At 41.5% G+C, this 24,166-nt stretch overlaps 1 protein-coding gene and 1 pseudogene across 1 annotated transcript in view; one reads left to right on the forward strand and one right to left on the reverse strand.

The window, feature by feature from the left end:
• Psg16 (pregnancy specific glycoprotein 16) overlaps positions 1-13,324 on the forward strand; it is a 59,438-nt gene extending 46,114 nt beyond the window's left edge. The window contains exon 6 of the mRNA NM_001310628.1: positions 10,449-13,324. Coding sequence (NP_001297557.1) covers positions 10,449-10,543 — 95 coding nt within the window. The 3' untranslated portion in view covers positions 10,544-13,324. The remainder of the gene's footprint in view (positions 1-10,448) is intronic.
• Gm7287 (predicted gene 7287) lies at positions 18,748-19,346 on the reverse strand (annotated as a pseudogene).

Genomic DNA, 24,166 nt, shown 5'->3' on the forward strand with positions numbered 1-24,166 from the left:
CTGATTTCTTTTATCTCAACCTGAAATGTGATTCCAATATCTCTAGGCTGTTTAGGGTAGTGGCAGGGGCTTCCCAGTAAAGAATGTCCTTAAGGGCATGCCAACAGAATTTTGTCACAAACTCATGACCTTCCGTCCCCTCCATTAATGTCTACAATGGCTGTTCTGTAGACTGTACACCCTGATTTTGACCTGTGATAATACCCTTCTATTTCCCACATGAGAAGAGAAAACTCAGAGATGGGGGCCAGCAGCTCAGAGGTCTGCTTCTAGATATGCTACTGCTTCACAGGTGACTGGCTCTGCTCTGTGATTGAAGAAGTTGTCTGGCTGACCTTCCTGAGTCAGGATAATAGAGGTTTACAATGATTTGATGATGCTATTTAATTGGTTCTTCTTAAGGTTAAGCATAGGTCAATGATGGACATCAGAAAATCAGAATCAGGGAATTGGAAATGTGAACCTCAGGGTAGGACCCCTCAGAGCTGAGTCCTGGCTCTGAAGATCCAGCTGTGTGAACACATGTGGTGCTCATAGATAATAATGTGCACTCTCTTAGAGAATTGGCAGTGTCCTGTCCTGGATAGCACTAACTGTCAAAATGACAGGTCATGAAGTACCCATGTAGTGACTAGTTCTCAAAAGAGACATCTTAATCAGGTCAGTCTTCAGAACTGTTTGTGATGAATTGTCTTGATTGTCTTAATGTAGGAGGATGGAGGTTACTATGGTAGTGCCATCCTTATGTAGGTGGCCTTGGGTTGTCTATGTAAGTTAGCTAAACTGAGGTCAGATATATAGATAGGTAGATAGATATATGAATAGATAGAGACACATAGAGAAGCAGAGACAGACACACACACACACACACAGACAGATATATTGATAGATACGGAGACAAAGAGACAGAGCTGACAATTACCTTTCCTCATCAGCTCCTGCATTCAAGTTCCTGTCTCAAATTTCTGTCCTATCTTCACTTAGAAATGGCTTTGGCCTCAAGGTGTCAGGCAAATAAATCCTTTGCTCCATAAGTTGCTGATATCACAGCAGCAGAAAGGCGAATAGAACAGAGTCTTTGGTGCTGAGCATAGAACAGACCCATTTAAACCATATGTAATATTCTCTGTACTCATATCCAAAGCTATTTCCATCCTTTGGGGAAAGAGAATAGACTGAGAGTCAGACCAGACAAGTGCAGGTGCAACCCCTATTCTATCAATTTCTGCCTTCAGTGTCAAGAGACAATATCAGGATTTTCCTTAAATCATTTGGAAGTATTTGCTGATACTGCCCATCCTGATTCTACCCATCTTCTGGATGCATATCATCTCTGTCCCTGGACCTGGAGTTCCCAGAACAAATCTTTTTTTTTTCCATTTTTTTCCATTTTTAAATTAGGTATTTAGCTCATTTACATTTCCAATGCTATACCAAAAGTCCCTCATATCCACCCACCCTCACTCCCCTACCCACCCACTCCACCTTTTTGGCCCTGGCGTTCCCCTGTACTGGGGCATATAAAGTTTGCAAGTCCAATGGGCCTCTCTTTCCAGTGATGGCCAACTAGGCCATCTTTTGATACATATGCAGCTAGAGTCAAGAGCTCCGGGGTACTGGTTAGTTCATAATGTTGTTCCACCTATAGGGTTGCAGATCCCTTTAGCTCCTTGGGTACTTTCTCTAGCTCCTCCATTGGGAGCCCTGTGATCCATCCATTAGCTGACTGTGAGCATCCACTTCTGTGTTTGCTAGGCCCCGGCATAGTCTCACAAGAGACAGCTACATCTGGGTCCTTTCAATAAAATCTTGCTAGTGTATGCAATGGTGTCAGCGTTTGGATGCTGATTATGGGGTGGATCCCTGGATATGGCAGTCTCTACATGGTCCATCCTTTCATCTCAGCTCCAAACTTTGTCTTTGTAACTCCTTCCATGGGTGTTTTGTTCCCAATTCTAAGGAGGGGCATAGTGTCCACACTTCATTCTTCATTCTTCTTGAGTTTCATATGTTTAGCAAATTCTATCTTATATCTTGGGTATCCTAGGTTTGGGGCTAATATCCACTTATCAGTGAGTAGATATTGTGTGAGTTCCTTTGTGAATGTGTTACCTCACTCAGGATGATGCCCTCCAGGTCCATCCATTTGGCTAGGAATTTCATAAATTCATTCTTTTTAATAGCTGAGTAGTACTCCATTGTGTAGATGTACCACATTTTCTGTGTCCATTCCTCTGTTGAGGGGCATCTGGGTTCTTTCCAGCTTCTGGCTATTATAAATAAGGCTGCTATGAACATAGTGGAGCATATGTCCTTCTTACCCGTTGGGGCATCTTCTGGATATATGCCCAGGAGAGGTATTGCGGGATCCTCCGGTAGTACTATGTCCAATTTTCTGAGGAACCGCCAGACTGATTTCCAGAGTGGTTGTACAAGCCTGCAATCCCACCAACAATGGAGGAGTGTTCCTCTTTCTCCACATCCTTGCCAGCATCTGCTGTCACCTGAATTTTTGATCTTAGCCATTCTGACTGGAGTGAAGTGGAATCTCAGGGTTGTTTTGATTTGCATTTCCTTGATGATTAAGGATGTTGAACATTTTTTTTCAGGTGCTTCTCAGCCATTCGGTATTTCTCAGGTGAGAATTCTTTGTTCAGCTCTGAGCCCCATTTTTTAATGGGGTTATTTGATTTTCTGGAGTCCATCTTCTTGAGTTCTTTATATATATTGGATATTAGTCCCCTATCCGATTTGGGATAGGTAAAGATCCTTTCCCAATCTGTTGGTGGCCTTTTTGTCTTACTGACGGTGTCTTTTGCCTTGCAGAAACTTTGGAGTTTCATTAGGTCCCATTTGTCAATTCTCAATCTTACAGTACAAGCCATTGCTGTTCTGTTCAGGAATTTTTCCCCTGTGCCCATATCTTCAAGGCTTTTCCCCACTTTCTCCTCTATAAGTTTCAGTGTCTCTGGTTTTATGTGAAGTTCCTTGATCCACTTAGATTTGACCTTAGTACAAGGAGATAAGTATGGATCGATTCACATTCTTCTACACGATAACAACCAGTTGTGCCAGCACCAATTGTTGAAAATGCTGTCTTTCTTCCACTGGATGGTTTTAGCTCCCTTGTCGAAGATCAAGTGACCATAGGTGTGTGGGTTCATTTCTGGGTCTTCAATTCTATTCCATTGGTCTACTTGTCTGTCTCTATACCAGTACTATGCAGTTTTTATCACAATTGCTCTGTAGTAAAGCTTTAAGTCAGGCATGGTGATTCCACCAGAGGTTCTTTTATCCTTAGACTTTTTGCTATCCTAGGTTTTTTGTTATTCCAGATGAATTTGCAAATTGCTCCTTCTAATTCGTTGAAGAATTGAGTTGGAATTTTGATGGGGATTGCACTGAATCTGTAGATTGCTTTTGGCAAGATAGCCATTTTTACAATGTTGATCCTGCCAATCCATGAGCATGGGAGATCTTTCCATCTTCTGAGATCTTCTTTAATTTCTTTCTTCAGAGACTTGAAGTTTTTATCATACAGATCTTTCACTTCCTTAGTTAGAGTCACGCCAAGATATTTTATATTATTTGTGACTATTGAGAAGGGTGTTGTTTCCTTAATTTCTTTCTCAGCCTGTTTATTCTTTGTGTAGAGAAAGGCCATTGACTTGTTTGAGTTAATTTTATATCCAGCTACTTCACCAAAGCTGTTTATCAGGTTTAGGAGTTCTCTGGTAGAATTTTTAGGGTCACTTATATATACTATCATATCATCTGCAAAAAGTGATATTTTGACTTCCTCTTTTCCAATTTGTATCCCCTTGATCTCCTTTTGTTGTCGAATTGCTCTGGCTAATACTTCAAGTACTATGTTGAAAAGGTAGGGAGAAAGTGGGCAGCCTTGTCTAGTCCCTGATTTTAGTGGGATTGCTTCCAGCTTCTCTCCATTTACTTTGATGTTGGCTACTGGTTTGCTGTAGATTGCTTTTATCATGTTTAGGTATGGGCCTTGAATTCCTGATCTTTCCAAAACTTTTATCATGAATGGGTGTTGGATCTTGTCAAATGCTTTTTCTGCATCTAACGAGATGATCATGTGGTTTTTGTCTTTGAGTTTGTTTATATAATGGATTACCTTGAAGGATTTTCGTATATTAAACCATCCCTGCATCCCTGGAATAAAACCTACTTGGTCAGGATGGATGATTGCTTTAATATGTTCTTGGATTCGGTTAGCGAGAATTTTATTGAGGATTTTTGCATCGATATTCATAAGAGAAATTGGTCTGAAGTTCTCTATCTTTGTTGGGTCTTTCTGTGGTTTAGGTATCAGAGTAATAGTGGCTTCATAAAATGAGTTGGTTAGAGTACCTTCTACTTCTATTTTGTGAAATAGTTTGTGCAGAACTGGAATTAGATCTTCTTTGAAGGTCTGATAGAACTCTGCACTAAACCCGTCTGGTCCTGGGCTTTTTTTTTGGCTGGGAGACTATTGATAACTGCTTCTATTTCTTTAGGTGATATGGAACTGTTTAGATGGTCAACTTGATCCTGATTCAACTTTGGTACCTGGTATCTGTCCAGAAATTTGTCCATTTCGTCCAGGTTTTCCAGTTTTGTTGAGTATAGCCTTTTGTAGAAGGAGCTGATGGTGTTTTGGATTTCTTCAGAATCTGTTGTTATGTCTCCCTTTTCATTTCTGATTTTGTTAATTAGGATTTTGTCCCTGTGCCCTTTAGTGAGTCTAGCTAAGGGTTTATCTATCTTGTTGATTTTCTCAAAGAACCAACTCCTCGTTTGGTTAATTCTTTGAATAGTTCTTCTTGTTTCCCTTGTTTGATTTCACCCCTGAGTTTGATTATTTCCTGCCGTCTACTCCTCTTGGGTGAATTTGCTTCCTTTTTTTCTAGAGCTTTTATATGTGTTGTCAAGCTACTAGTATGTGCTCTCTCCCGTTTCTTCTTGGAGGCACTCAGAGCTATGAGTTTCCCTCTTAGAAATGCTTTCATTGTGTCCCATAGGTTTGGGTACGTTGTGGCTTCATTTTCATTAAACTCTAAAAAGTCTTTAATTTCTTTCTTTATTCCTTCCTTGACCAAGGTATCATTGAGAAGAGTGTTGTTCAGTTTTCACGTGAATGTTGGCTTTCCATTATTTATGTTGTTATTAAAGATCAGTCTTAGGCCATGGTGGTCTGATAGGATACATGGGACAATTTCAATATTTTTGTATCTGTTGAGGCCTGTTTTGTGACCAATTATATGGTCAATTTTGTAGAAGGTCCTGTGAGGTGCTGAGAAGAAGGTATATCCTTTTGTTTTAGGATAAAATGTTCTGTAGATATCTGTCAGATCCATTTGTTTCATAACTTCTGTTAGTTTCACTGTGTCCCTGTTTAGTTTCTGTTTCCACGATCTGTCCATTGATGAAAGTGGTGTGTTGAAGTCTCCCAGTATTATTGTGTGAGGTGCAACGTGTGCTTTGAGCTTTACTACGGTGTCTTTAATGAATGTGGCTGCCCTTGCATTTGGAGCGTAGTTATTCAGAATTGAGAGTTCCTCTTGGAGGATTTTAACTTTGATGAGTATGAAGTGTCCCTCCTTGTCTTTTTTGATAACTTTGGGTTGGAAGTCGATTTTATCCGATATTAGAATGGCTACTCCAGCTTGTTTCTTCAGACCATTTGCTTGGAAAATTGTTTTCCAGCCTTTCACTCTGAGGTAGTGTCTGTCCTTTTCCCTGAGATGGGTTTCCTGTAAGCAGCAGAATGTTGGGTCCTGTTTGTGTAGCCAGTCTGTTAGTCTATGTCTTTTTATTGGGGAGTTGAGACCATTGATATTAAGAGATATTAAGGAAAAGTCATTGTTGCTTCTTTTTATTTTTGTTGTTAGAGTTGGCATTCTGTTCTTGTGGCTGTCTTCTTTTAGTTTTGTTGAGGGATTACTTTCTTGCTTGTTCTAGGGCATAATTTCCATCCGTGTATTGCTTCTTTTCTGTTATTATCCTTTGAAGGGCTGGATTCCTGGAGAGATAATGGGTGAATTTAGTTTTGTCGTGGAATACTTTGGTTTCTCCATCTACGGTAATTGAGAGTTTGGCTGGGTATAGTAGTCTGGGCTGGAATTTGTGTTCTCTTAGTGTCTGTATAACATCTGTCCAGGCTCTTCTGGCTTTCATAGTCTCTGGTGAAAAATCTGGTGTAATTTGATAGGCTTGCCTTTATATGTTACTTATCCTTTTTCCCTTACTGCTTTTGGTATTCTATCTTTATTTAGTGCATTTGATGTTCTGATTATTATGTGTCAGGAGGAATTTCTTTTCTGGTCCAGTCTATTTGGAGTTCTGTAGGCTTCTTGTATGTTCATGGGCATCTCTTTCTTTAGATTTGGGAAGTTTTCTTCAATAATTTTGTTGAAGATGTTTGCTGGTCCTTTGAGTTGAAAATCTTCATTCTCATCCACTCCTATTATCTGTAGGTTTGGTCTTCTCATTGTGTCCTGGATTTCCTGGATGTTTTGAGTTAGGATCTTTTTGCATTTTCCATTTTCTTTGATTGTTGTGCCGATGTTCTCTATGGAATCTTCTGCACCTGAGATTCTCTCTTCCATCTCTTATATTCTGTTGCTGATGCTGGCATCTATGGTCCAGATTTCTTTCCTAGGGCTTCTATCTCCAGCGTTGCTTCACTTTGAGTTTTCTTTATTGTGTCTACTTCCCTTTTTAGGTCTAGTATGGTTTTGTTCATTTCTATCACCTCTTTGGATGTGTTTTCCTGTTTTTCTATAAGGACTTGTAACTCTTTAGCAGTGTTCTCCTGTATTTCTTTAAGTGAGTTATTAAATTCCTTCTTTATGTCCTCTACCATCATCATGAGAAATGCTTTTAAATCCAGGTCTACCTTTTCAGGTGTGTTAGGATGTCCTGGACTGGGCGAAGTGGGAGTGTTGGGTTCTGATGATGGTGAGTGGTCTTGGTTCCTGTTAGTAGGATTCTTACGTTTACCTTTCGCCATCTGGCAATCTCTGGAGTTAGTTGTTATAGTTGTCTTTGTTTAGAGATTGTTCCTCTGTTGATTTTGTTACCCTCTATCAGCAGACGTGGGAGACTAGCTCTCTCCTCTGAGTTTCAGTGGTCAGAGCAGTCTCTGCAGGCAAGCTCTCCTCTTTCAGGGAAGGGCACAGTTATCTGGTGTTTGGACCTCCTCCTGACTGAAGATGAAGGCCCAAAACAGGATCTTTCCCAGAGCTGTGTTGCTTTGGCTAGGAAGGTGGCCGGTTGTCTGGAGCCGAAGATAGCGCCGCCTCAGAAGCTCTGTGGCTCTCGCCTGTGCCAGAAACGGCTGGCCTCTGCACTCCACACCTTCACTCGTGCAGCCTGCCCTCCGCGGAGTCCTGGAGCCAAGGAGGCTCCCGCCGCCGCCGGGGCCTGAGGTACAAACCTCTCGGGCCGGGCGGACCCTTGTGCACTCACCAGGAAGGTGGCCGGTTGTCTGGAGCTGAAGATGGCGCCGCCTCAGAAGCTCTGTGGCTCTCGCCTGTCCCAGAAATGGCTGGCCTCTGTATTCCACACCGTCACCCGTGCAGCCTGCCCTCCGCGGAGTCCTGGAGCCAAGGAGACTCCCGCTGCCGGGGCCTGAGGCACAAACCTCTCGGCCCCAGAACAAATCTTGAACCCTCCTTAGATTCACCCCTCACTGCCTGGAGTCAGTGAGCAGGGTGACTAGCCTCACAACACACTTGTGCCCAAGTGTCAGGCCACCTCACAGTACTTGAGCCTGGAGGCCATTCCTGCTGTAGACACAGACATGAACTGCAGGCCTTTTCATGTTCTCTAGGGGGTGATATAAAGACACATCATCCACGCTCAAAAAATTATTTCATTGTGTGTATACACAACTTTTGTTACCTATCCATCAGTTGAAGGCTGTTTAAGTTGTCTCCACTTTCTAGCTCCTATGCCTAGAGTAGCAATGACCATGGCTGAGCAGGATCTGTGGAGTAGGATGTCAAGTCCTTTGATCAAATGCCAGGAGTGGAGTAGCTGGGTTATGTGGCAGGTTATTATTATTATTATTATTATTATTTATTAATTAATTATTGCTAGTACTCCATAGGATTCCTATAGTGGTTGCACCAGTTTGCAACCCCACCAATAGTGAATGAGGGCTCCCCTTTCCCCACACTCCATCAGCAGTTTTGTAGGGTGTCAGCCATTCTGAATGGGATAATGTGAAATCTCAATGTAGTTTTAGTTTACATTTCCCTAATTGCTAAGGATGAAGAACACTTTTGGGGATTTCTCTCAGTCATCTATTTTTCCTTTTTTGAAAATTCTGTTCAGATCCATGGCCATTTTAAACATATGTCCTCTCTTACCCTCTCCTGCTCCTAGGTTTTCTGAGGCCACTGCCTATGGTAGTTTGGCCATGACATGTTTCATAGTGTGTTTGCTGTTGCTGGAGAGAGAAACTACTGACTATCATAGATTGGTTTTGTATCCTGACACTTTGCTGAGATTCTTGTTTCTTGATGCTTTCTGTTGGAATTTTAGAATCTCTTCTGTATAATATCATGCCTTCTGCAAATAGGGACATTTAGACTTCTTCTTTCTGTATTTGTATACCTTTAATTTTCTTCTTTTGTATAATTGCTCCAGTCAGTGCTTCCAGTCCTGTATTGAGGAGGAGTGAAGATAGTAGGCAGCCTGTCTGTTTCTTGGTTTAAGAGGGATTGCTTCAACATTTTCCTCTTTTCAGTACTATTGGTTGTAGTCTTGTTACATATAGTCTTTATCATATTAATGTATGCTCCCTCCACCCCTTACTTCATCAAGGACTTTTATCATGAAGGCATGTAAAATTTTGTCAAAGACTTTTTTTCTGCACCTAATGAGATGATCATAATAGGTTATGTTTAAGAGTGTTCTTTCTTTCTATCTATCTATCTATCTATCTATCTATCTATCTATCTATCTATTGGAAAACTGTTCAGATGTAAAGACAAAGAAATAAGAAAACTAACAGAAAAATGGGTGGAACTAGAAAATGTACTGATCATAGGAACCAGAACCAAGACCAAAGACAAATGCCTTATGTTTTTTCTCACTTGGAGTTAGCAGATTAGTGTCTTCAGATATATGAGCTTAACCACAGATAGCCAGAGAAACCAGGAAAGTTAAGAGACCATAAGGACAGGGAACACAACATTGATTCAAATGGATGGGCCATCTGATCTTCCCCTTACGCTGCTCTATGTCTCTTTTTCTTGGTGTGATAAAGAATATACTGAGCAACAGCACTTTAGGGGAGAGTAAAAGATCCGTTTCCCTTCTGGTTCTGGGTCATTTTGTAGCATGGAAGGATATCAAGGCACAAAACAAGATTATGGCTGGCTCATTCAGTGGCTGACTCTCTGGCTTATGCTTAGCTAATTTTCTTATACAACCTGTATGACCAAGGACCATCTGCCTAGGGATGGTGCTGCCCACAGTGGCCTGGGCCCTCCTTCCTCAATTAAAAGACCCTGAGGCAGGAGGAGCACTGGGAAATAGAATACTGGGTCCAGGTGCTATGGAGAGGAAATGGGAACAAAACAGGGAGGTCTTTATTGTGGAGAAGGAGTAAGGGCAATAATGAAGGAGAAGGAAGTGGAGGTATAAATAACAGTAAAGAGGTCTGAAAAATCTACTAGAAGATCATATTAGTTTGTATTTATCTAAGCATGTATATTTAAATGAGGCTGTACTACATGACAATACTCCCCCTAAGAGCCACGGACTAACAAAAATACAGTGTCAGGGATAAGAAACCTCACTTCAAATTGTTGTTCAGTTTAGTTCAAGAATTCCCAAATGATATATGACACTGATGTTACCCTTGGTTGCCTCCTAGAAATTGTAGATAGATTCCTCTGTTGAAGACACCATGAACCTTTGGGACACAAGGTTGGTACATAAGGTTGGAGGTGTCTAGCTGAATCTGAACCAGAAACTACCTAACTGAGGTTCTAGGCAAGCTGACAACAGAGAGTAGAGGAAAACAATCCATAGTCCTACTCAGTTGTGATCCTATAAAACCATAGCTCTGAACACCATGGCAAGATCCCTAATGGTGCAACAGTGGCATGGCCGTCTTGTAGGAAACCAACAACTGTGTAATTGGACATAAGTTCTGCTCAGTAGGAGGGAAATCATACCTGGTTCTAGAATCTTAATCAAATACTCATGGCTAGTGAGGTCATGGATCATAGAGGGGAACCTAAGTGGCTTCTTTTCTAAATCAGTATAATTTCTAGGTTCATTTTAAATATACATTATTATATCTACAGATAAATGTTGCTATCACCATCATAAAAGAAGCCTCTTCTTCTTCTTCTTCTTCTTCTTCTTCTTCTTCTTCTTCTTCTTCTTCTTCTTCTTCTTCTTCTTCTTCTTCTTCTTTTTTTTTACAGATGAGGACCACCAAAGAAATCCAAGATTGATTGGAATGCAGGAAACAACTGACACCATGGGGTTTCCATCACCAACTGATCTGTCTGTACCATAACCTCTTTGTTTGAGGGTCTGGGTACATTTTTAGAAGGGGAAGTGGAAAGAATATAAAAGAAAGAGAACCAGGATGTCTATAGTGAGATTTTTGTCTTTAATATATGACAGGAAAGCTGCAGCCAAGGTATCTCATCCACATGGCCTCTTCCACAGTCATGTCAACACCAACTGACATGCCAGCATTGATGGACAAATCTCAAGAGGATCCTCTCCTATATAAAGAGCTTTAGTAATTAATGAATGCTGAGAGGAGAGTCATTATTTTCCAGGGATGAGCCCCCGATAGGTTAACCAATCCCAAGTGGTACACATGGGTAGCACTAAATGGGTCCAACAGATAGTATTTATATATTTATATACAAAAATGTAATAATGATAGTTGAAGAAGAAATCATGAAGTTGAGAAAGAGGAGAAGGCATGGGAGGAGGGGGAGTAGAGAAAGTGATTGAATGCAATGATCATGTAGAAAATTCTAAAAAAAATTGCACTTTTAAAGAAATTCTTCTTAAAGAAAGAGAATGAAAATAAGAAAGAGCTAGGGCCTTGTTGGAATAGGTGTGACCTGGTTGGAATGGGTGTGTCACTGTGAGTGTGGGTATAAGATCCTCACCCTAGTTGCCTGGAAGTCAGTCTTCCACTAGCAGCCTTTGGATGAAGACATAGATCGCTCAGCTTCTCCTGCACCATGCCTGCCTGGATACTGCCATGCTCCCACCTTGATGATAATGGACTGAACCTCTGAACCTGTACCAGTCCCAATTAAATGTTTTTTTTTTTGTTTGTTTGTTTTTTTATAAGATTTGCCTTGGTCATGGTGTCTGTTCACAGCAGTAAAACCCTAACTAAGACAGAAGTTGGTACCAGGAGTGGTATATTGCTGTGAATGGCCTGACCATGCTTTTATTTGAAATAATGTGGATTTTTGGACTTTGGATTTGGAACTCAGTGGAATGCTTTAAATGGGGCTTAATGGACCATCCTAGTAGGAATATGGAAGACTTTGTTGCTGGGAGTAATTTGAACTGTGTTGACCTGGCCCAAGTGATTTCAACGGAGAAGAATTTCAGTATGTGGCATAAAGACTGTTTTTGTGGTATTTTGGTGAAGAATGTGGCTACTTTTTACCCTTGTCTGAAAAGTCTGCCTGAGGCTAAGGTGAAGAGACTTGGATTAATTGCATTAATTGCATTGACAAAGGAAGTTTCAAAAAAGCCCATCAGAGACTTTGTTCTCTGGTCAAGTCTCACAAAGAGAAGTTTAAACAAGCATAGCAAGCTTAAAAAGGCAAAATATAAAATATATGGTTCGAGTATTAAAGGCATACCAGGAAGTGAAGTGGAGCAAAATCTTGTGTTCTAGGAGATAACAGATTAAGGGAGTGGGACTTTGGGGCAAGGTTCTACCCAGCTTAATTAGATCCAGGCATGGTGGTACCACCTTTAATCCCATGAGGCAGGCATGCTGATCTCTGCATTCAAGGTCAATTTACAGAGCAAGAACCAGGATAGCCAAGCTTAGGCAGTGAAGGATTTAGAAAACATAAAGCTAGTGATAATGTAATAGTACAAGGGGATCATGTTCTAGTTCCTGTAAGCAGCAGAACTCGGCAGCTTCAGCCATGTGGCTCTGGCTCTAGAGTTAAGAATGGAAGGAACTACTGGGAAAATTGATGCTGGTTAGCTGGAGCTAAGGAATTAGCAGTGATTAAGAAGAGACCAGCATCACTGAGGTGAAATCTTCTGGAAATTGTTTTCTGGGAGCACAAAGAAGCTGTGTTCCAGAGATACCCAAGGTTGTACTTCATGCTGCAGCTGGACTTGGTAATGTGTAAGAGTCACTCAGGTGGTACTGCTTGTGAAGGAATGACAGGATCATGGAGAGAAGCTGAGGCTTAGCACTGTGAGAGGTCAGGAAAGGCCATTGGAGAAGGTGAAGCCTCAGCTGTAGTTGATGGCCTAGGGGTCATGCAAAGGATTTGAGGCTTGGCACCCTGAAGAGAGCCTATGAGAGGCTATTGGTGAAGCCTAGTTGGAGTGGAACACCCCAGTGTATTGGAGATGTCAGTACCATGGGATGATCACCAAGAACAGCAGCTGTAGTGGAGTGGATCAAGCTGAGCATAGAGTGCTACAGAGGGCAGAGCTGGAGAAGTGATGCCAGCCCTTAGGAGGAGTCCAAAAGATCAAGTGGAATCCCAGACACTGAAAGAAGAAGCTGTAACATTGAAATTGCCTTGGAGACTCAAAAATGTTAAAGATGCCAGAGCCATGGGATACATGCTGAGGAAAGCTGCTAACAGGGAGTGGAACCAGCCTCAGAGAAAGCAGTTTGTTGCAGTCAACAAAGATGAAAAAGGAGTGGATATCTGAAGACCACTTTAACATCAGCTGTGGAGATGCAGAGTTTGGAGTTTGCCCAGCTGGTTTACTGCCTTGCTTTGGGGATTACAGTTAATTAAGTTGAATGAATCTCAGAAGAGACCTTGAACTTTGGACTTTTAACGTTGTTGCAACTGCTATAGACTATGAGTGTAGGGAGCCATTCCGGACTTCCTGGTCAGCAGGATGGAAGTCTGCTCCAGGTAGTAAACAAGCCCATGTTTGGTGGATGGCCCGCCCTTAATCCCTGATTGGCTGAGCAAGCCTGCCTGATGAGGTGATGTGACCTGTGGTGATTGGTGGGGGTGTGGTTGTGGCTGGAGAGAAAAACACTTGTAACCAGAGAGGCTGGGGGATTTGAAGTAAGTAGCTGCCTGAGTAAAAACTGCATTAAGAAGAACCGGTGGTTGCATCTTTCTTGCTGGTCAAGTGGGACGCGACATATGAGGACTTTGAAAGTTGGACTAAATGCATTTTGCATTATGCTATGTTTAAGTATGGCCCCCATAGACTCATGTTTTTGAACAAGTCTATGGGGACCAGGGAGTGGAATGTGATGGTTTGTATATCCTTGGACCAGGAGTGGCACCATCTGAAAGTGTGGCCTTGTTGGAATAGGTGTGACCTGGTTGGAATGGGTGTGTCACTGTGGGTGTGGGTATAAGATCCTCACCCTAGTTGCCTGGAAGTCAGTCTTCCACTAGCAGCCTTTGGATGAAGACATAGATCACTCAGCTTCTCCTGCACCATGCCTGCCTGGATACTGCCATGCTCCCTACCTTGATGATAATGGACTGAACCTCTGAACCTGTACCAGTCCCAATTAAATGTTGTTGTTTTGTTTTGTTTTGTTTTGTTTTGTTTTGTTTTGTTTTTATAAGATTTGCCTTGGTCATGGTGTCTGTTCACAGCAGTAAAACCCTAACTAAGACAAGGTGGCATTGTCTTGACAGTGGACAGGAGGAGGGGGTTGAGAAAATGGCTCCTAAGATAAGAGCTTGAGAGAGGACTTAGGGTTTGCTCTTGTGGGGGTTGTGTAAGGCAGAGGGAGACAGAAGCTAATCTACAGTAAGTTCTCAGTGAAGAGCACAGGATAAAGGATGTGGAAAATCCAGACTGTTTTCTCTTCGAAGTCAATCACCATTGGCCATTATATGCTGAAGACCAAAGACCCAGGCTACCAGCTATGAGAGAGTGAGTCTCCAAATGAATATCATACCAGGCTGAGCCACTGAGATGGTTCTGTGGGTAAAGGCACTTGCTGACAAGGCTGATGTGCTGAGTTCAATGTCCAAATCACTCATGATGGAAGGAGAGGATCAATTCTTTCATGCCCTCTAACCTTCTTGTGTTAACAGAAGCATGTTCCCACTCACTAAAACACACACATATCCTCTGTCTGACACACATAAAATGCATAAGTAATGAAAACTTAAAAATAAAACTGAATATTAGCTTATTTTGTTATCTACTGCCATGAGACTCTCTCAAAAGTCAGTGTGTTGGTATACTCATTAATGAATGAATGAATGAATGAATGAATTCATCCATCCTTTCAGTCATTCTTCCACAGGAGTCTGAGCCTTTTCTAGGCACTGTGCCTTCCCACAAACATAGGCAGATTTCTTTTTTTCTGAAGCTCTAGTTGTCATGGACTGGAAGGCAGACTTGCATCTCGAAGGTAAAATTAGGGAGGGGTTGACTGGAACCATAAAGGGAATAAAACAAGAAAATGAGAATGGTGGGATAGGGAGATGTTCAGTGGTTAAGGGTGCTTGCTGCATTCCCAGAAGACCAGAGTTCAGTTCCCAGCATCCATTTTAGGAGACTTCACAAAGCCATGTAATTTGAGCTCCAGGGGATTCCACACAGTCACCTGCCTCAGAGGGCTCCTGTATGCATATAGTACAAGGCACACACGTACATTAAGGTAAAATAAACCTTATAAAGTGAATGATAAAGAGATGGCCTAGGGTCTCTAGAGGAAGAGGTTAGTGAAGACATCGATCCACCCACAAATGCTCTTCAGAGTGAGCAGAGATTACATAGGGGGAATGACACGGTCAGGGGCACTGACTGAAAATAGGTCACGTCATATTGCTCCCACATACTCCAAAGACTCCTACCAGTACTACAAATACTGTGCACACACCCAGACACACACCCTGAGGCAGAGGAATGAACATGTCTGCTTAGGACACACGCCCCAGCTTCCTACCAAATGTAAAGATTCCCCTCTTTCTCTTCTTCCAGCCATATTTTTCATTCATTTTTCTGAAGGAAAATTTAGATATTTACTTGTGTGTGTGTGTTTAAGTCTGTGTACAACACACATGCATATGGTACCTGCAGAAGTCTGAAGAGGCCATCAGACCTCCTAGAACAGGAGTTAAAGGCCATGGTGAGTCATCCCGTGGGTGCTGGAAATTGAACCCACATCCTCTGAAAGAGCAACTAGTTCTCTTAACCACTAACCCATCTCTCCAGCTTTTTGCCTCACTTTCAAGCTGCTGGTACACTCCCCACACTGCTCTGCTCACTATTGGTGCCCAATGTAGCCCAAGGGGAAAATGTTCCATTTGTTCTTAATGGACAGAGTGTTTCAAGCCTTTCACTGACACAAGGGGAAACTGGTGTTGACAGCCATGGACTTGCACAGTTTGAAATAGCCACCAATCAAAACCTTTTGGGGTCTGCATACAGCGTCAGAGGCACAATGCATACCAGTGGATCGCTGCCCTTACAGAGACCACCGTCCAGCTGGGTACAGGATATTTTGAGCCTTCAAATCTCAAATGCTGAGGTTGAACCTACACAAACACATGTGTGTCACCATGAAAACAGTCAATGGTTTGTGTGACCTCTGGGTGCTAGGTGGGATGTTTTTATGGTACACACACTGGTCTTGACTGTTCCTGCTTCCTGCTAGTATGTTGTGTCCACACTGGGGTTTTAGAATTTAGTGCAGGAATAGAGTACACAAACTAAAATATATGAATGTTTTATTTGAATTCACACTGTTGAGAGCAGAATATACTTTTGGGGGAAAGTAACTCAGCCAAAGAATCATGATAAGCCCAGATTGTGTGGGTCTCACCACAAATTTAGCCTGAGAAAAAGATCCTTGGAACCAAGTCTGGCTAAGGGAACTCTTCAATCTTAATAGAAGAGACTGCCAGGAAGTCCTGGCTCCAGATAATTGTTCCAGGCTCTTGACTCCAGGTGACCTGGGGCAGTGTGAGCAGGGTTGGGATCTGTTACATTGAACAGAATGATTTATGAGCTGTCTGAATCTCCCAGCCATAATCTTGTTTTGTGCCTTGATATACTTCCATGTCACAAAATGACTCAGACCCACAAGGGAAATAAACCTTTTTACTCTCTCCTAAAGTGCTGTTGCTCAGTGTGTTCTTTATCACACCAAGAAAAAGAGACCTAGAACAGTGAAGAGTAGATGGCACCTCCATTTGAATCACTGTTGTGTCCCCTGTCCCCATGGTCTCTGAAGTTTTCTGGAAGACACTAATTACAAACTGCAAGTGGGAAAGAACACGGGGGGGGGGTGGCATTTGTCTTTGGAGTTGGTTTTGGTTCCTATGATCAGCATACTTTCTAGTTCCACCCATTTTCCTGCTATTTTTTATTTCTTTGTGTTTACATTGGAATAGTATTCCAATAGATAGGATAGATAGGATAGATAGGTAGATAGATAGATAGATAGATATGTGTATACAACACTAATATATACATACTTATATACATAAGCTATATTATCATCTCTAGGTGCAGAAAAACGTCTTTGACAAAAATCTAACATGCCTTAATGATAAAAGTTCTTTACAAGAAATAACATTATATAGTGCAGGTAAAGACAACAAATTATTTCCAAAAACCCATGTGCATTTGTAACTAAGCAATTCGTTATAGATTAACAAAGTGTAAGCAAGCAAAGTAGTTTTCTCAGCCAGTTTCTCTTATGGGCAGGAAGAAATTTACAAAGAAGGCAGTAATTAGTTTATTATTTATCTTTAAAAGTAATCTTGTAAAAAGCTTAAAAGAATTACAAAGCCAAAATTTTATATAAAAGTCAGTCATATCTACCTTAAATCCTCAGAATGCACAGCACATTACTCATTTGCAACTTTCAATAAATCACATCAGGAAGCTGAGGGCAAAAATGGGTAACATCATCACTAGCCAGCCTCAATGAGAGTCAGGTCAGTCAGTGCTGCCATTCCTCTTGTTCCCTGACTATAAAAGGTCCTAGCTTAACTACTAAGAGTGTGACTTTCTGAACTTCAGATTGTTCCCTAAGATTTTCTACATCGGATCCCATAGTAAAAACATCTCAACATAGTTTCACTAACAATTTTATTTTTCCAAATGTTTTCTAAGGGTGATGGTCATTGTGGACAGTCTACGTCTCTAAGTTCTTTCCTAGGGTGGGGTTTGAATCATTAATCTGCCCCAGCAGCAATTCTGAAAGAGATCAATCATTATTATTGTGAGTGCCAGAAATATTGCCCAGTGAGGGACTAGAAGACCCCTTAGATTTTTCACATAATTTAGATGAAGAAGGATATGAGGGCAGCAAGCAGAGCAGACCTTCATAACAGCGTGAAGTCCTCAGGACACCAGTCCTCTGGCCATGTCACAGTGAGGCTCATTCATGGGCTGTAGTAACTAGTGGGCCACATTCCATGAGTTCTAAAGTCATTTCCAAATGTTGTTCCTCCTGTATGGCCCTCGACAATTAAGTCCAGTGAATTCCCTCCTGCTGAGGAATAGATCTAGATAGCTGTTCTGCCCCAGTGTCAGGGTCTTGTTCATATTTAAGGCTACTTTGTAGACACTGCAGCATTTGTTCCCCAAGTGTGCTGTCATGGGGAAACTGAGACACAGGGAACACAAAGTCCACATGAGTCTCACATAGGCCACAGGCGACAGATGTGAAGCACAAGCTATCTGTCTCCAGCCACGTATCCAGTGTCTCCACCCTGGAGGCCTTCTCTGGTGTCTGTAGAGAGGGGAGAAGCTGATGTTAATCTTGGTCATCAGCTGCTTAAGGGGACATCTTGTCCAAGATTTGAGCACAAATGGACAGTTAGATCTGACTCTAGACCTAAGTCACCTGCCTCTGGAGAATTTCTGAGGAATTCTAGGTCTGTCAGCCCACGTACTAGACATGAAATCATGTGTTTCTGGTGTGACACAGTCACTCCTCCTGGAAGGTGAAGGATGGGGTTCTGTTTAGTTCCCCTTACTTCAGTAGGTCCTTCCTGTAACACAAGACTCTTTCTGCTCAGGGAGTCACTGATTTCTTCTTTATTATTTTATTTTATTTTATTTTTTATTAGATATTTATTTACATTTGAAATGCTATCCCGAAAATTCCCTATACCCTACCCATGCCCTGCTCCACTACCCTCCAACTCCCACTTCTTGGCCCTGGCGTTCCCCTGTACTGGGGCATATAAAGTTTGCAATACCATGGGGCCTCTCTTCCCAGTGATGGCCGACTAGGCCATCTTCTGATACATATGCAGCTAGAGACATGAGCTCTGGGGGTACTGGTTAGTTCATATTGTTGTTCCACCTATAGGGTTGCAGATCCCTTCAGCTCCTTCAGTGCTTTCTCTTGCTTCTGCATTTGGGGCCCTGTGTTCCATCTTATAGATGACTGTGAGCATCCACTTCTGTATTTGCCAGGCACTGGCATAGCCTCATATGAGACAGCTATATCAGGGCTCCTTCAGAAAAATCTTTTTTTGACTGTCCTAAATTGTTTATTGGATATGAATTTTACAAATATCACTTGTATTAGCGGTAACGGTGGAGCTGGAGAGTATTGCGCCTTCTCCAGGCTGCACGGCGGGAACCACCAATAGTGTGGTGGAACTTGTGGCCCTTTCCAAGGCCACGGCTCTTTCGGCCAGATGTCAGCCCACGCATCTCTCTGTGTTTGTGAACTGGTTTGGTGATCCACTGGGTGTCAGAATTTCTTCTGATAGCTTTATGGAACGGATCAATGAGGATAACCTCAAAAATTTTATATGTGGAATCTTCACCAACCCAGTAGGAATTCAGGACTCTCAAAGCCCCACAATGGCACCCAGCTCTCTCCTCAGCAACAGACTGAAGGCTTCCGGCAAATTTCAGCTGGTTAACACCATGGTGGACAGGCTTGCTGTAAGTTGCACCCTTAGGAACTGGGCATTTATGACCACCACGGCGGACACGAATCCTGTAAATGACATAGCCTTGCTTAGCCTTGTACCCCAGTCTTCAGGCCGGGTGGGGCAGGGAGCCCTGTGCAGTGCAGAGAGCTGACGGTATTGCCAGCATTGGACCCTCAGAAGAAAGCCCATCATGTTGGACTGCTTCTTCCTCCATAGGTCCTGCATGTATTTATATGCACCCATCTTGGCTCACCTGATGGCTGCCACCAGAGGAAAGGAAACTTCAGATGGTGTATGCAGTAGTGTCTGAGTTTGGTGGCTGATTATGGGATGGATCCCTGGGTGGGGCAGTCTCTGGATGGTCCATCCTTTCGTTTCAGCTCCAAACTTTGTCTCTGTAACTCCTTTCATGGGTATTTTGTTCCCTGTTCTAAGGAGGAATGAAGTATCCACAAGTTGGTCTTCCCTCTTGATTTTCTTGTGTTTTGCAAATTGTACCTTGGGTGTTCTAAGTTTCTGGGCTAATATCCACTTATCAGTGAGTGTATATCTAATGACTTCTTTTGTGATTGGGTTATCTCACTAAGGATGATATCCTCTAGATCCATCCATTTGCCTAGGAATTTCATAAATTCACTGTTTTTAATAGCTGAGTACTACTCTATTGTGTAAATGTACCACATTTTCTGTATTCATTCCTCTGTTGAGTGACATCTGGGTTCTTTCCAGCTTCTGGCTATTATAAATAAGGCTCCTACGAACATAGTGGAGCATGTGTCCTTATTACCAGTTGGAACATCTTCTGGGTATATGCCCAGGAGAGGTATTGCTGGATCTTTCGGTAGTACTATGTCCAATTTTCTGAGGAACCTCCAGACTGATTTCCAGAGTGGTTGTACAAGCTTGCAATCCCACCAGCAATGGAGGAGTGTTCCTCTTTCTCCACATCCTTGCCAGTATCTGCAGTCACCTGAATGTTTGATCTTAGCCATTCTGACTGGTGTGAGGTGGAATCTCAAGGTTGTTTTGATTTGCATTTCCCTGATGATTAAGGATGTTGAACATTTGTTCAGGTGCTTCTCAGCCATTCAGTATTCCTCAGTTGAGAATTCTTTGTTTAGCTCTGTATCCCATTTCTCCAATTTTTATTAGGTATTTACTTCATTTACATTTCAAGTGCTATCCCAAAAGTCTTTATACCCTCCCCCCACCCACTCTCCTTACCCACCCACTCCCACTTCTTGGCCCTGGTGTTTTCCCTGTACTGGGTATATAAAGTTTGCAAGACCAAGGGGCCTCTCTTCCCAATGATCGACCACTAGGCCATCTTCTGTTACATATGCAGTGAGAGACATGAGCTCAGGTGGTACTGGTTAGTTCATATTGTTGTTCCACATATGGGGTTGCAGACCCCTTCAGCTCCTTGGGTACTTTCTCTAGCTCGTCCATTGGGAGTCTTGTGTTCCATCCAATAGCTGACTGTGAGAATCCACTTCTGTGTTTGCCAGGCACTGGCATAGCCTCACAAGAGGCCGCTCTATCAGGGTCCTTTCAGCAAAACCTTGCTGGCGTATGCAATAGTGTCAGCATTTGGTGGCTGATTATGGGATGGACCCCCGGGTGGGGCAGTCTCTGGATGGTCCATCCTTTCGTCTCAGCTCCAAACTTTGTCTCTGTAACTCCATTTGGTATTCCTCAGTTGAGAATTCTTTGTTTAGCTCTGTACCTCATTTTTTAATGGTGTTATTTGAATTTCTGGAGTCCAGCTTCTTGAGCTCTTTGTTTATATGGGATATTAGTCCCCTATCAGATTTAGGATTGGTAAAAATTCTTTCCCAACCTGTTGGTGGCCTTTTTGTCTTATTGACAGTGTCTTTTGCCTTTTTTTAATCTTGCAATTTTATGAGATCCTATTTGTCAATTCTTGATCTTACAGCACAAGCCATTGCTGTTCTGTTTAAGAATTTTTCCCCTGTGCCCATATGTTCGAGGTTTTTTCCCAATTTCTCCTCTATTAATTTCAGTGTCTCTGGGTTTATGTGGAGGTCTTTGATCCACTTAGATTTGAGCTTTGTACAAGGAGATAAGAATGGATCAAGTTGCATTCTTCTACATGATAACCGCCAGTTGAGCCAGTACCATTTGTTGAAAATGCTGTCTTTATTTCACTGGATGGTTTTAGCTCCCCTGTCAAAGATCAAATGACTATAGGTGTGTGGATTCATTTCTGGGTCTTCAATTCTATTCCTTTGATCTACCTGTCTGTTGCTGTAACAGTACCATGCAGTTTTTATCACAATTGCTCTGTATTACAGCTTAATGTCTGGCATAGTGATTCCACCAGAGAGAGGTTCTTTTATTGTTTAGAATTGTTTTTGCTATCCTAGGTTTTTTATTATCCCCAATGAATTTGCAAATTGCCCTTTCTATCTCCGTGAAGAATTGAGTTGGAATATTGATGGGGATTGCATTGAATCTGTAGATTGTTTTCTCAGGATAGCCATTTTGACTATATTAATCTTGCCAATCCATGAGCATGGGAAATCTTTCCATTTTCTGAGATCTTCTTCAATTTCTTTCTTCAGAGACTTGAAGTTCTTATCATACAGATCTTTTACTTCTTTAGTTAGAGTCCCACCAAGGTATTTTATATTATTTGTGATTATTGTGAAGGGTGTTATTTCCCTAATTTCTTTCTCAGTCCATTTATCCTTTGTGTAGAGAAAAGCCATTGATTTATTTGAGTTAATTTTATATTCAGCTACTGCACTGAAGCTGTTTATCAGGTTTAGGAGTTCTCTGGTGGAATTTGTGGGGTCACTTATATATACTATCGTATCATCTGCAAATAGTGATATATTGACTTCTTACTTTCCAATTTGTATCCCCTTTATCTCCTTTTGTTGTCTAATTGCTCTGACTAGAACTTCAAGTACTGTATTGAATAGGTAGGGTGAAAGTGGGCAGCCTTGTCTAGTCCCTGATTTTAGTGGCATTGCTTCAAGTTTCTCTCCATTTAGTTTGATGTTGGCTACTGGTTTGCTGTATATTGTTTTTATTATGTTTAGGTATGAGCCTTGAATTCCTGATCTTTCCAAGACTTTTATCATGAATGGGTGTTGGATTTTGTCAAATGCTTTCTCTGCATCTAAGGAGATGATCATGTGGTTTTTGTCTTTGAGTTTGTTTATATAGTGTATTATGTTGATGTATTTCCATATATTAAACCATCCCTGCATCTCTGGTATGAAGCCTACTTGGTCATGATGGATGATCGTTCTGATGTATTTTTGGATTCGGTTTGTGAGGATTTTATTGAGTATTTTTGCATTGATATTCATAAGGGAAATTGGTCTGACGTTCTCTTTCTTTGTTGGATCTTTGTGTGGTGTAGGTATTAGAGTAATTCTGGGTTCATAGAATGAATTGGGTAGAGTACCTTCTGTTTCTATTTTGTGGAATAGTTTGAGAAGAACTGGAATTAGGTCTTCTTTGAAGGTCTGATAGAACTCTGCACTAAACCCATCTGGTCCTGGGCTCTTTTTGTTTGGGAGACTATTGATGAATCCTTCTATTTCTTTAGGGGAATTGGGACTGTTTAGGCCATTAATCTGATCCTGATTTAACTTTGGTACCTGGTATCTGTCTAGGAAGTTATCCATTTCATCTAAGTTTTCAAGTTTTGTTGAGTATAGCCTTTTGTAGTAGGATCCGATGATGTTTTTTATTTCCTCAGGTTCTGTTGTTATGTCTCCTTTTTTCATTTTTGATTTTGTTAATTAGGATAGTGTCCCTGTGCCCTCTAGTTAGTCTGGCTAAGGGTTTATCTATCATGTTGATTTTCTCAAAGAACTAGTTCCTGGTTTGGTTGATTCTTTGAATAGTTCTTTTTGTTTCCACTTGGTTGATTTCAGCCCTGAGTTTGATTATTTCCTGCTGTCTACTCCTCTTGGGTGAGTTTGCTTCCTTTAGTTCTAGAGCTTCTAGGTGTGCTCTCAGGCTGCTAGTGTACGCTGTCTCTAGTTTCTTTTTGGAGGCACTCAGGGTTATGGGTTTTCTTCTGAGGTCTGCCTTCATTGTGTCCCATAAGTTTGGATATGTGGCTTCATTTTTATTACACTCTAAAAAGTAATTTCTTTCTTTATTTCATCCTTGACCAAGGAATCATTGAGTAGAGTGTTGTTCAGTTTCCATGTGAATATCGGCTTTCTATTATTTATGTTGTTATTGAAGATCAGCCTTAGTCCATGGTGATTAGATAGAATGCATGGGATAATTTCAATATTTTTGTATCTTTTGAGGCCTGTTTTGTGACCAATTATATGGTCAATTTTGGAGAAGGTATCATGTGGTGCTGAGAAGAAGGTATATCCTTTTGTTTTAGGATAAAATGCTCTGTAGATATCCACTAAATCCATTTGTTTCATAACTTTTGTTAGTGTCCACATGTCTCTGTTCAGTTTCTGTTTTCAGGATCTGTCCATTGGTGAGAGTGGGGTGTTGAAGTCTCCCACTATTATTGTGTGAGGTGCAATGTGTGCTTTGAGCTTTACTAATGTTTCTCTAATGAATGTGGCTGCCCTTGTATTTGGAGCATAGATATTCAGAATTGAGAGTTCATCTTGGAAGATTTTTACCTTTGATGAGTATGAAGTGCCCCTCCTTGTCTTATCTGAAAACTTTGGGTTGAAGGCAATTTTATTCGATATTAGAATGGCTACTCTAGCTTGTTTCTTTGGACCATTTGCTTGGAAAATTGTTTTCCACACCTTTACTCTGAGGTAGTGTCTGTCCTTTCCCCTGTAGTGGGTTTCCTGTAAGCAGCAAAATGTTGGGTCCTGTTTGTGTAGCCAGTCTATTAGCCTCTGTCTTTTTATTGGGGGAATTGAGTCCATTGATATTAAGAGAAATTAAAGAAAAGTAATTGGTGCTTCTTGTTATTTTTGTTTTTAAAGTTGGGATTCTCTTCTTGTGGCTGTCTTCTTTTAGGTTTGTTGAAGGATTACTTTCCTGGTTTTTGTAGGGTGTAGTTTCTGTCCTTGTGTTGTTGTTTTCCCTTTATT

This window comes from Mus musculus, chromosome 7, assembly GCF_000001635.26.
Source record: "Mus musculus strain C57BL/6J chromosome 7, GRCm38.p6 C57BL/6J".
NCBI lineage: Eukaryota > Metazoa > Chordata > Mammalia > Rodentia > Muridae > Mus > Mus musculus.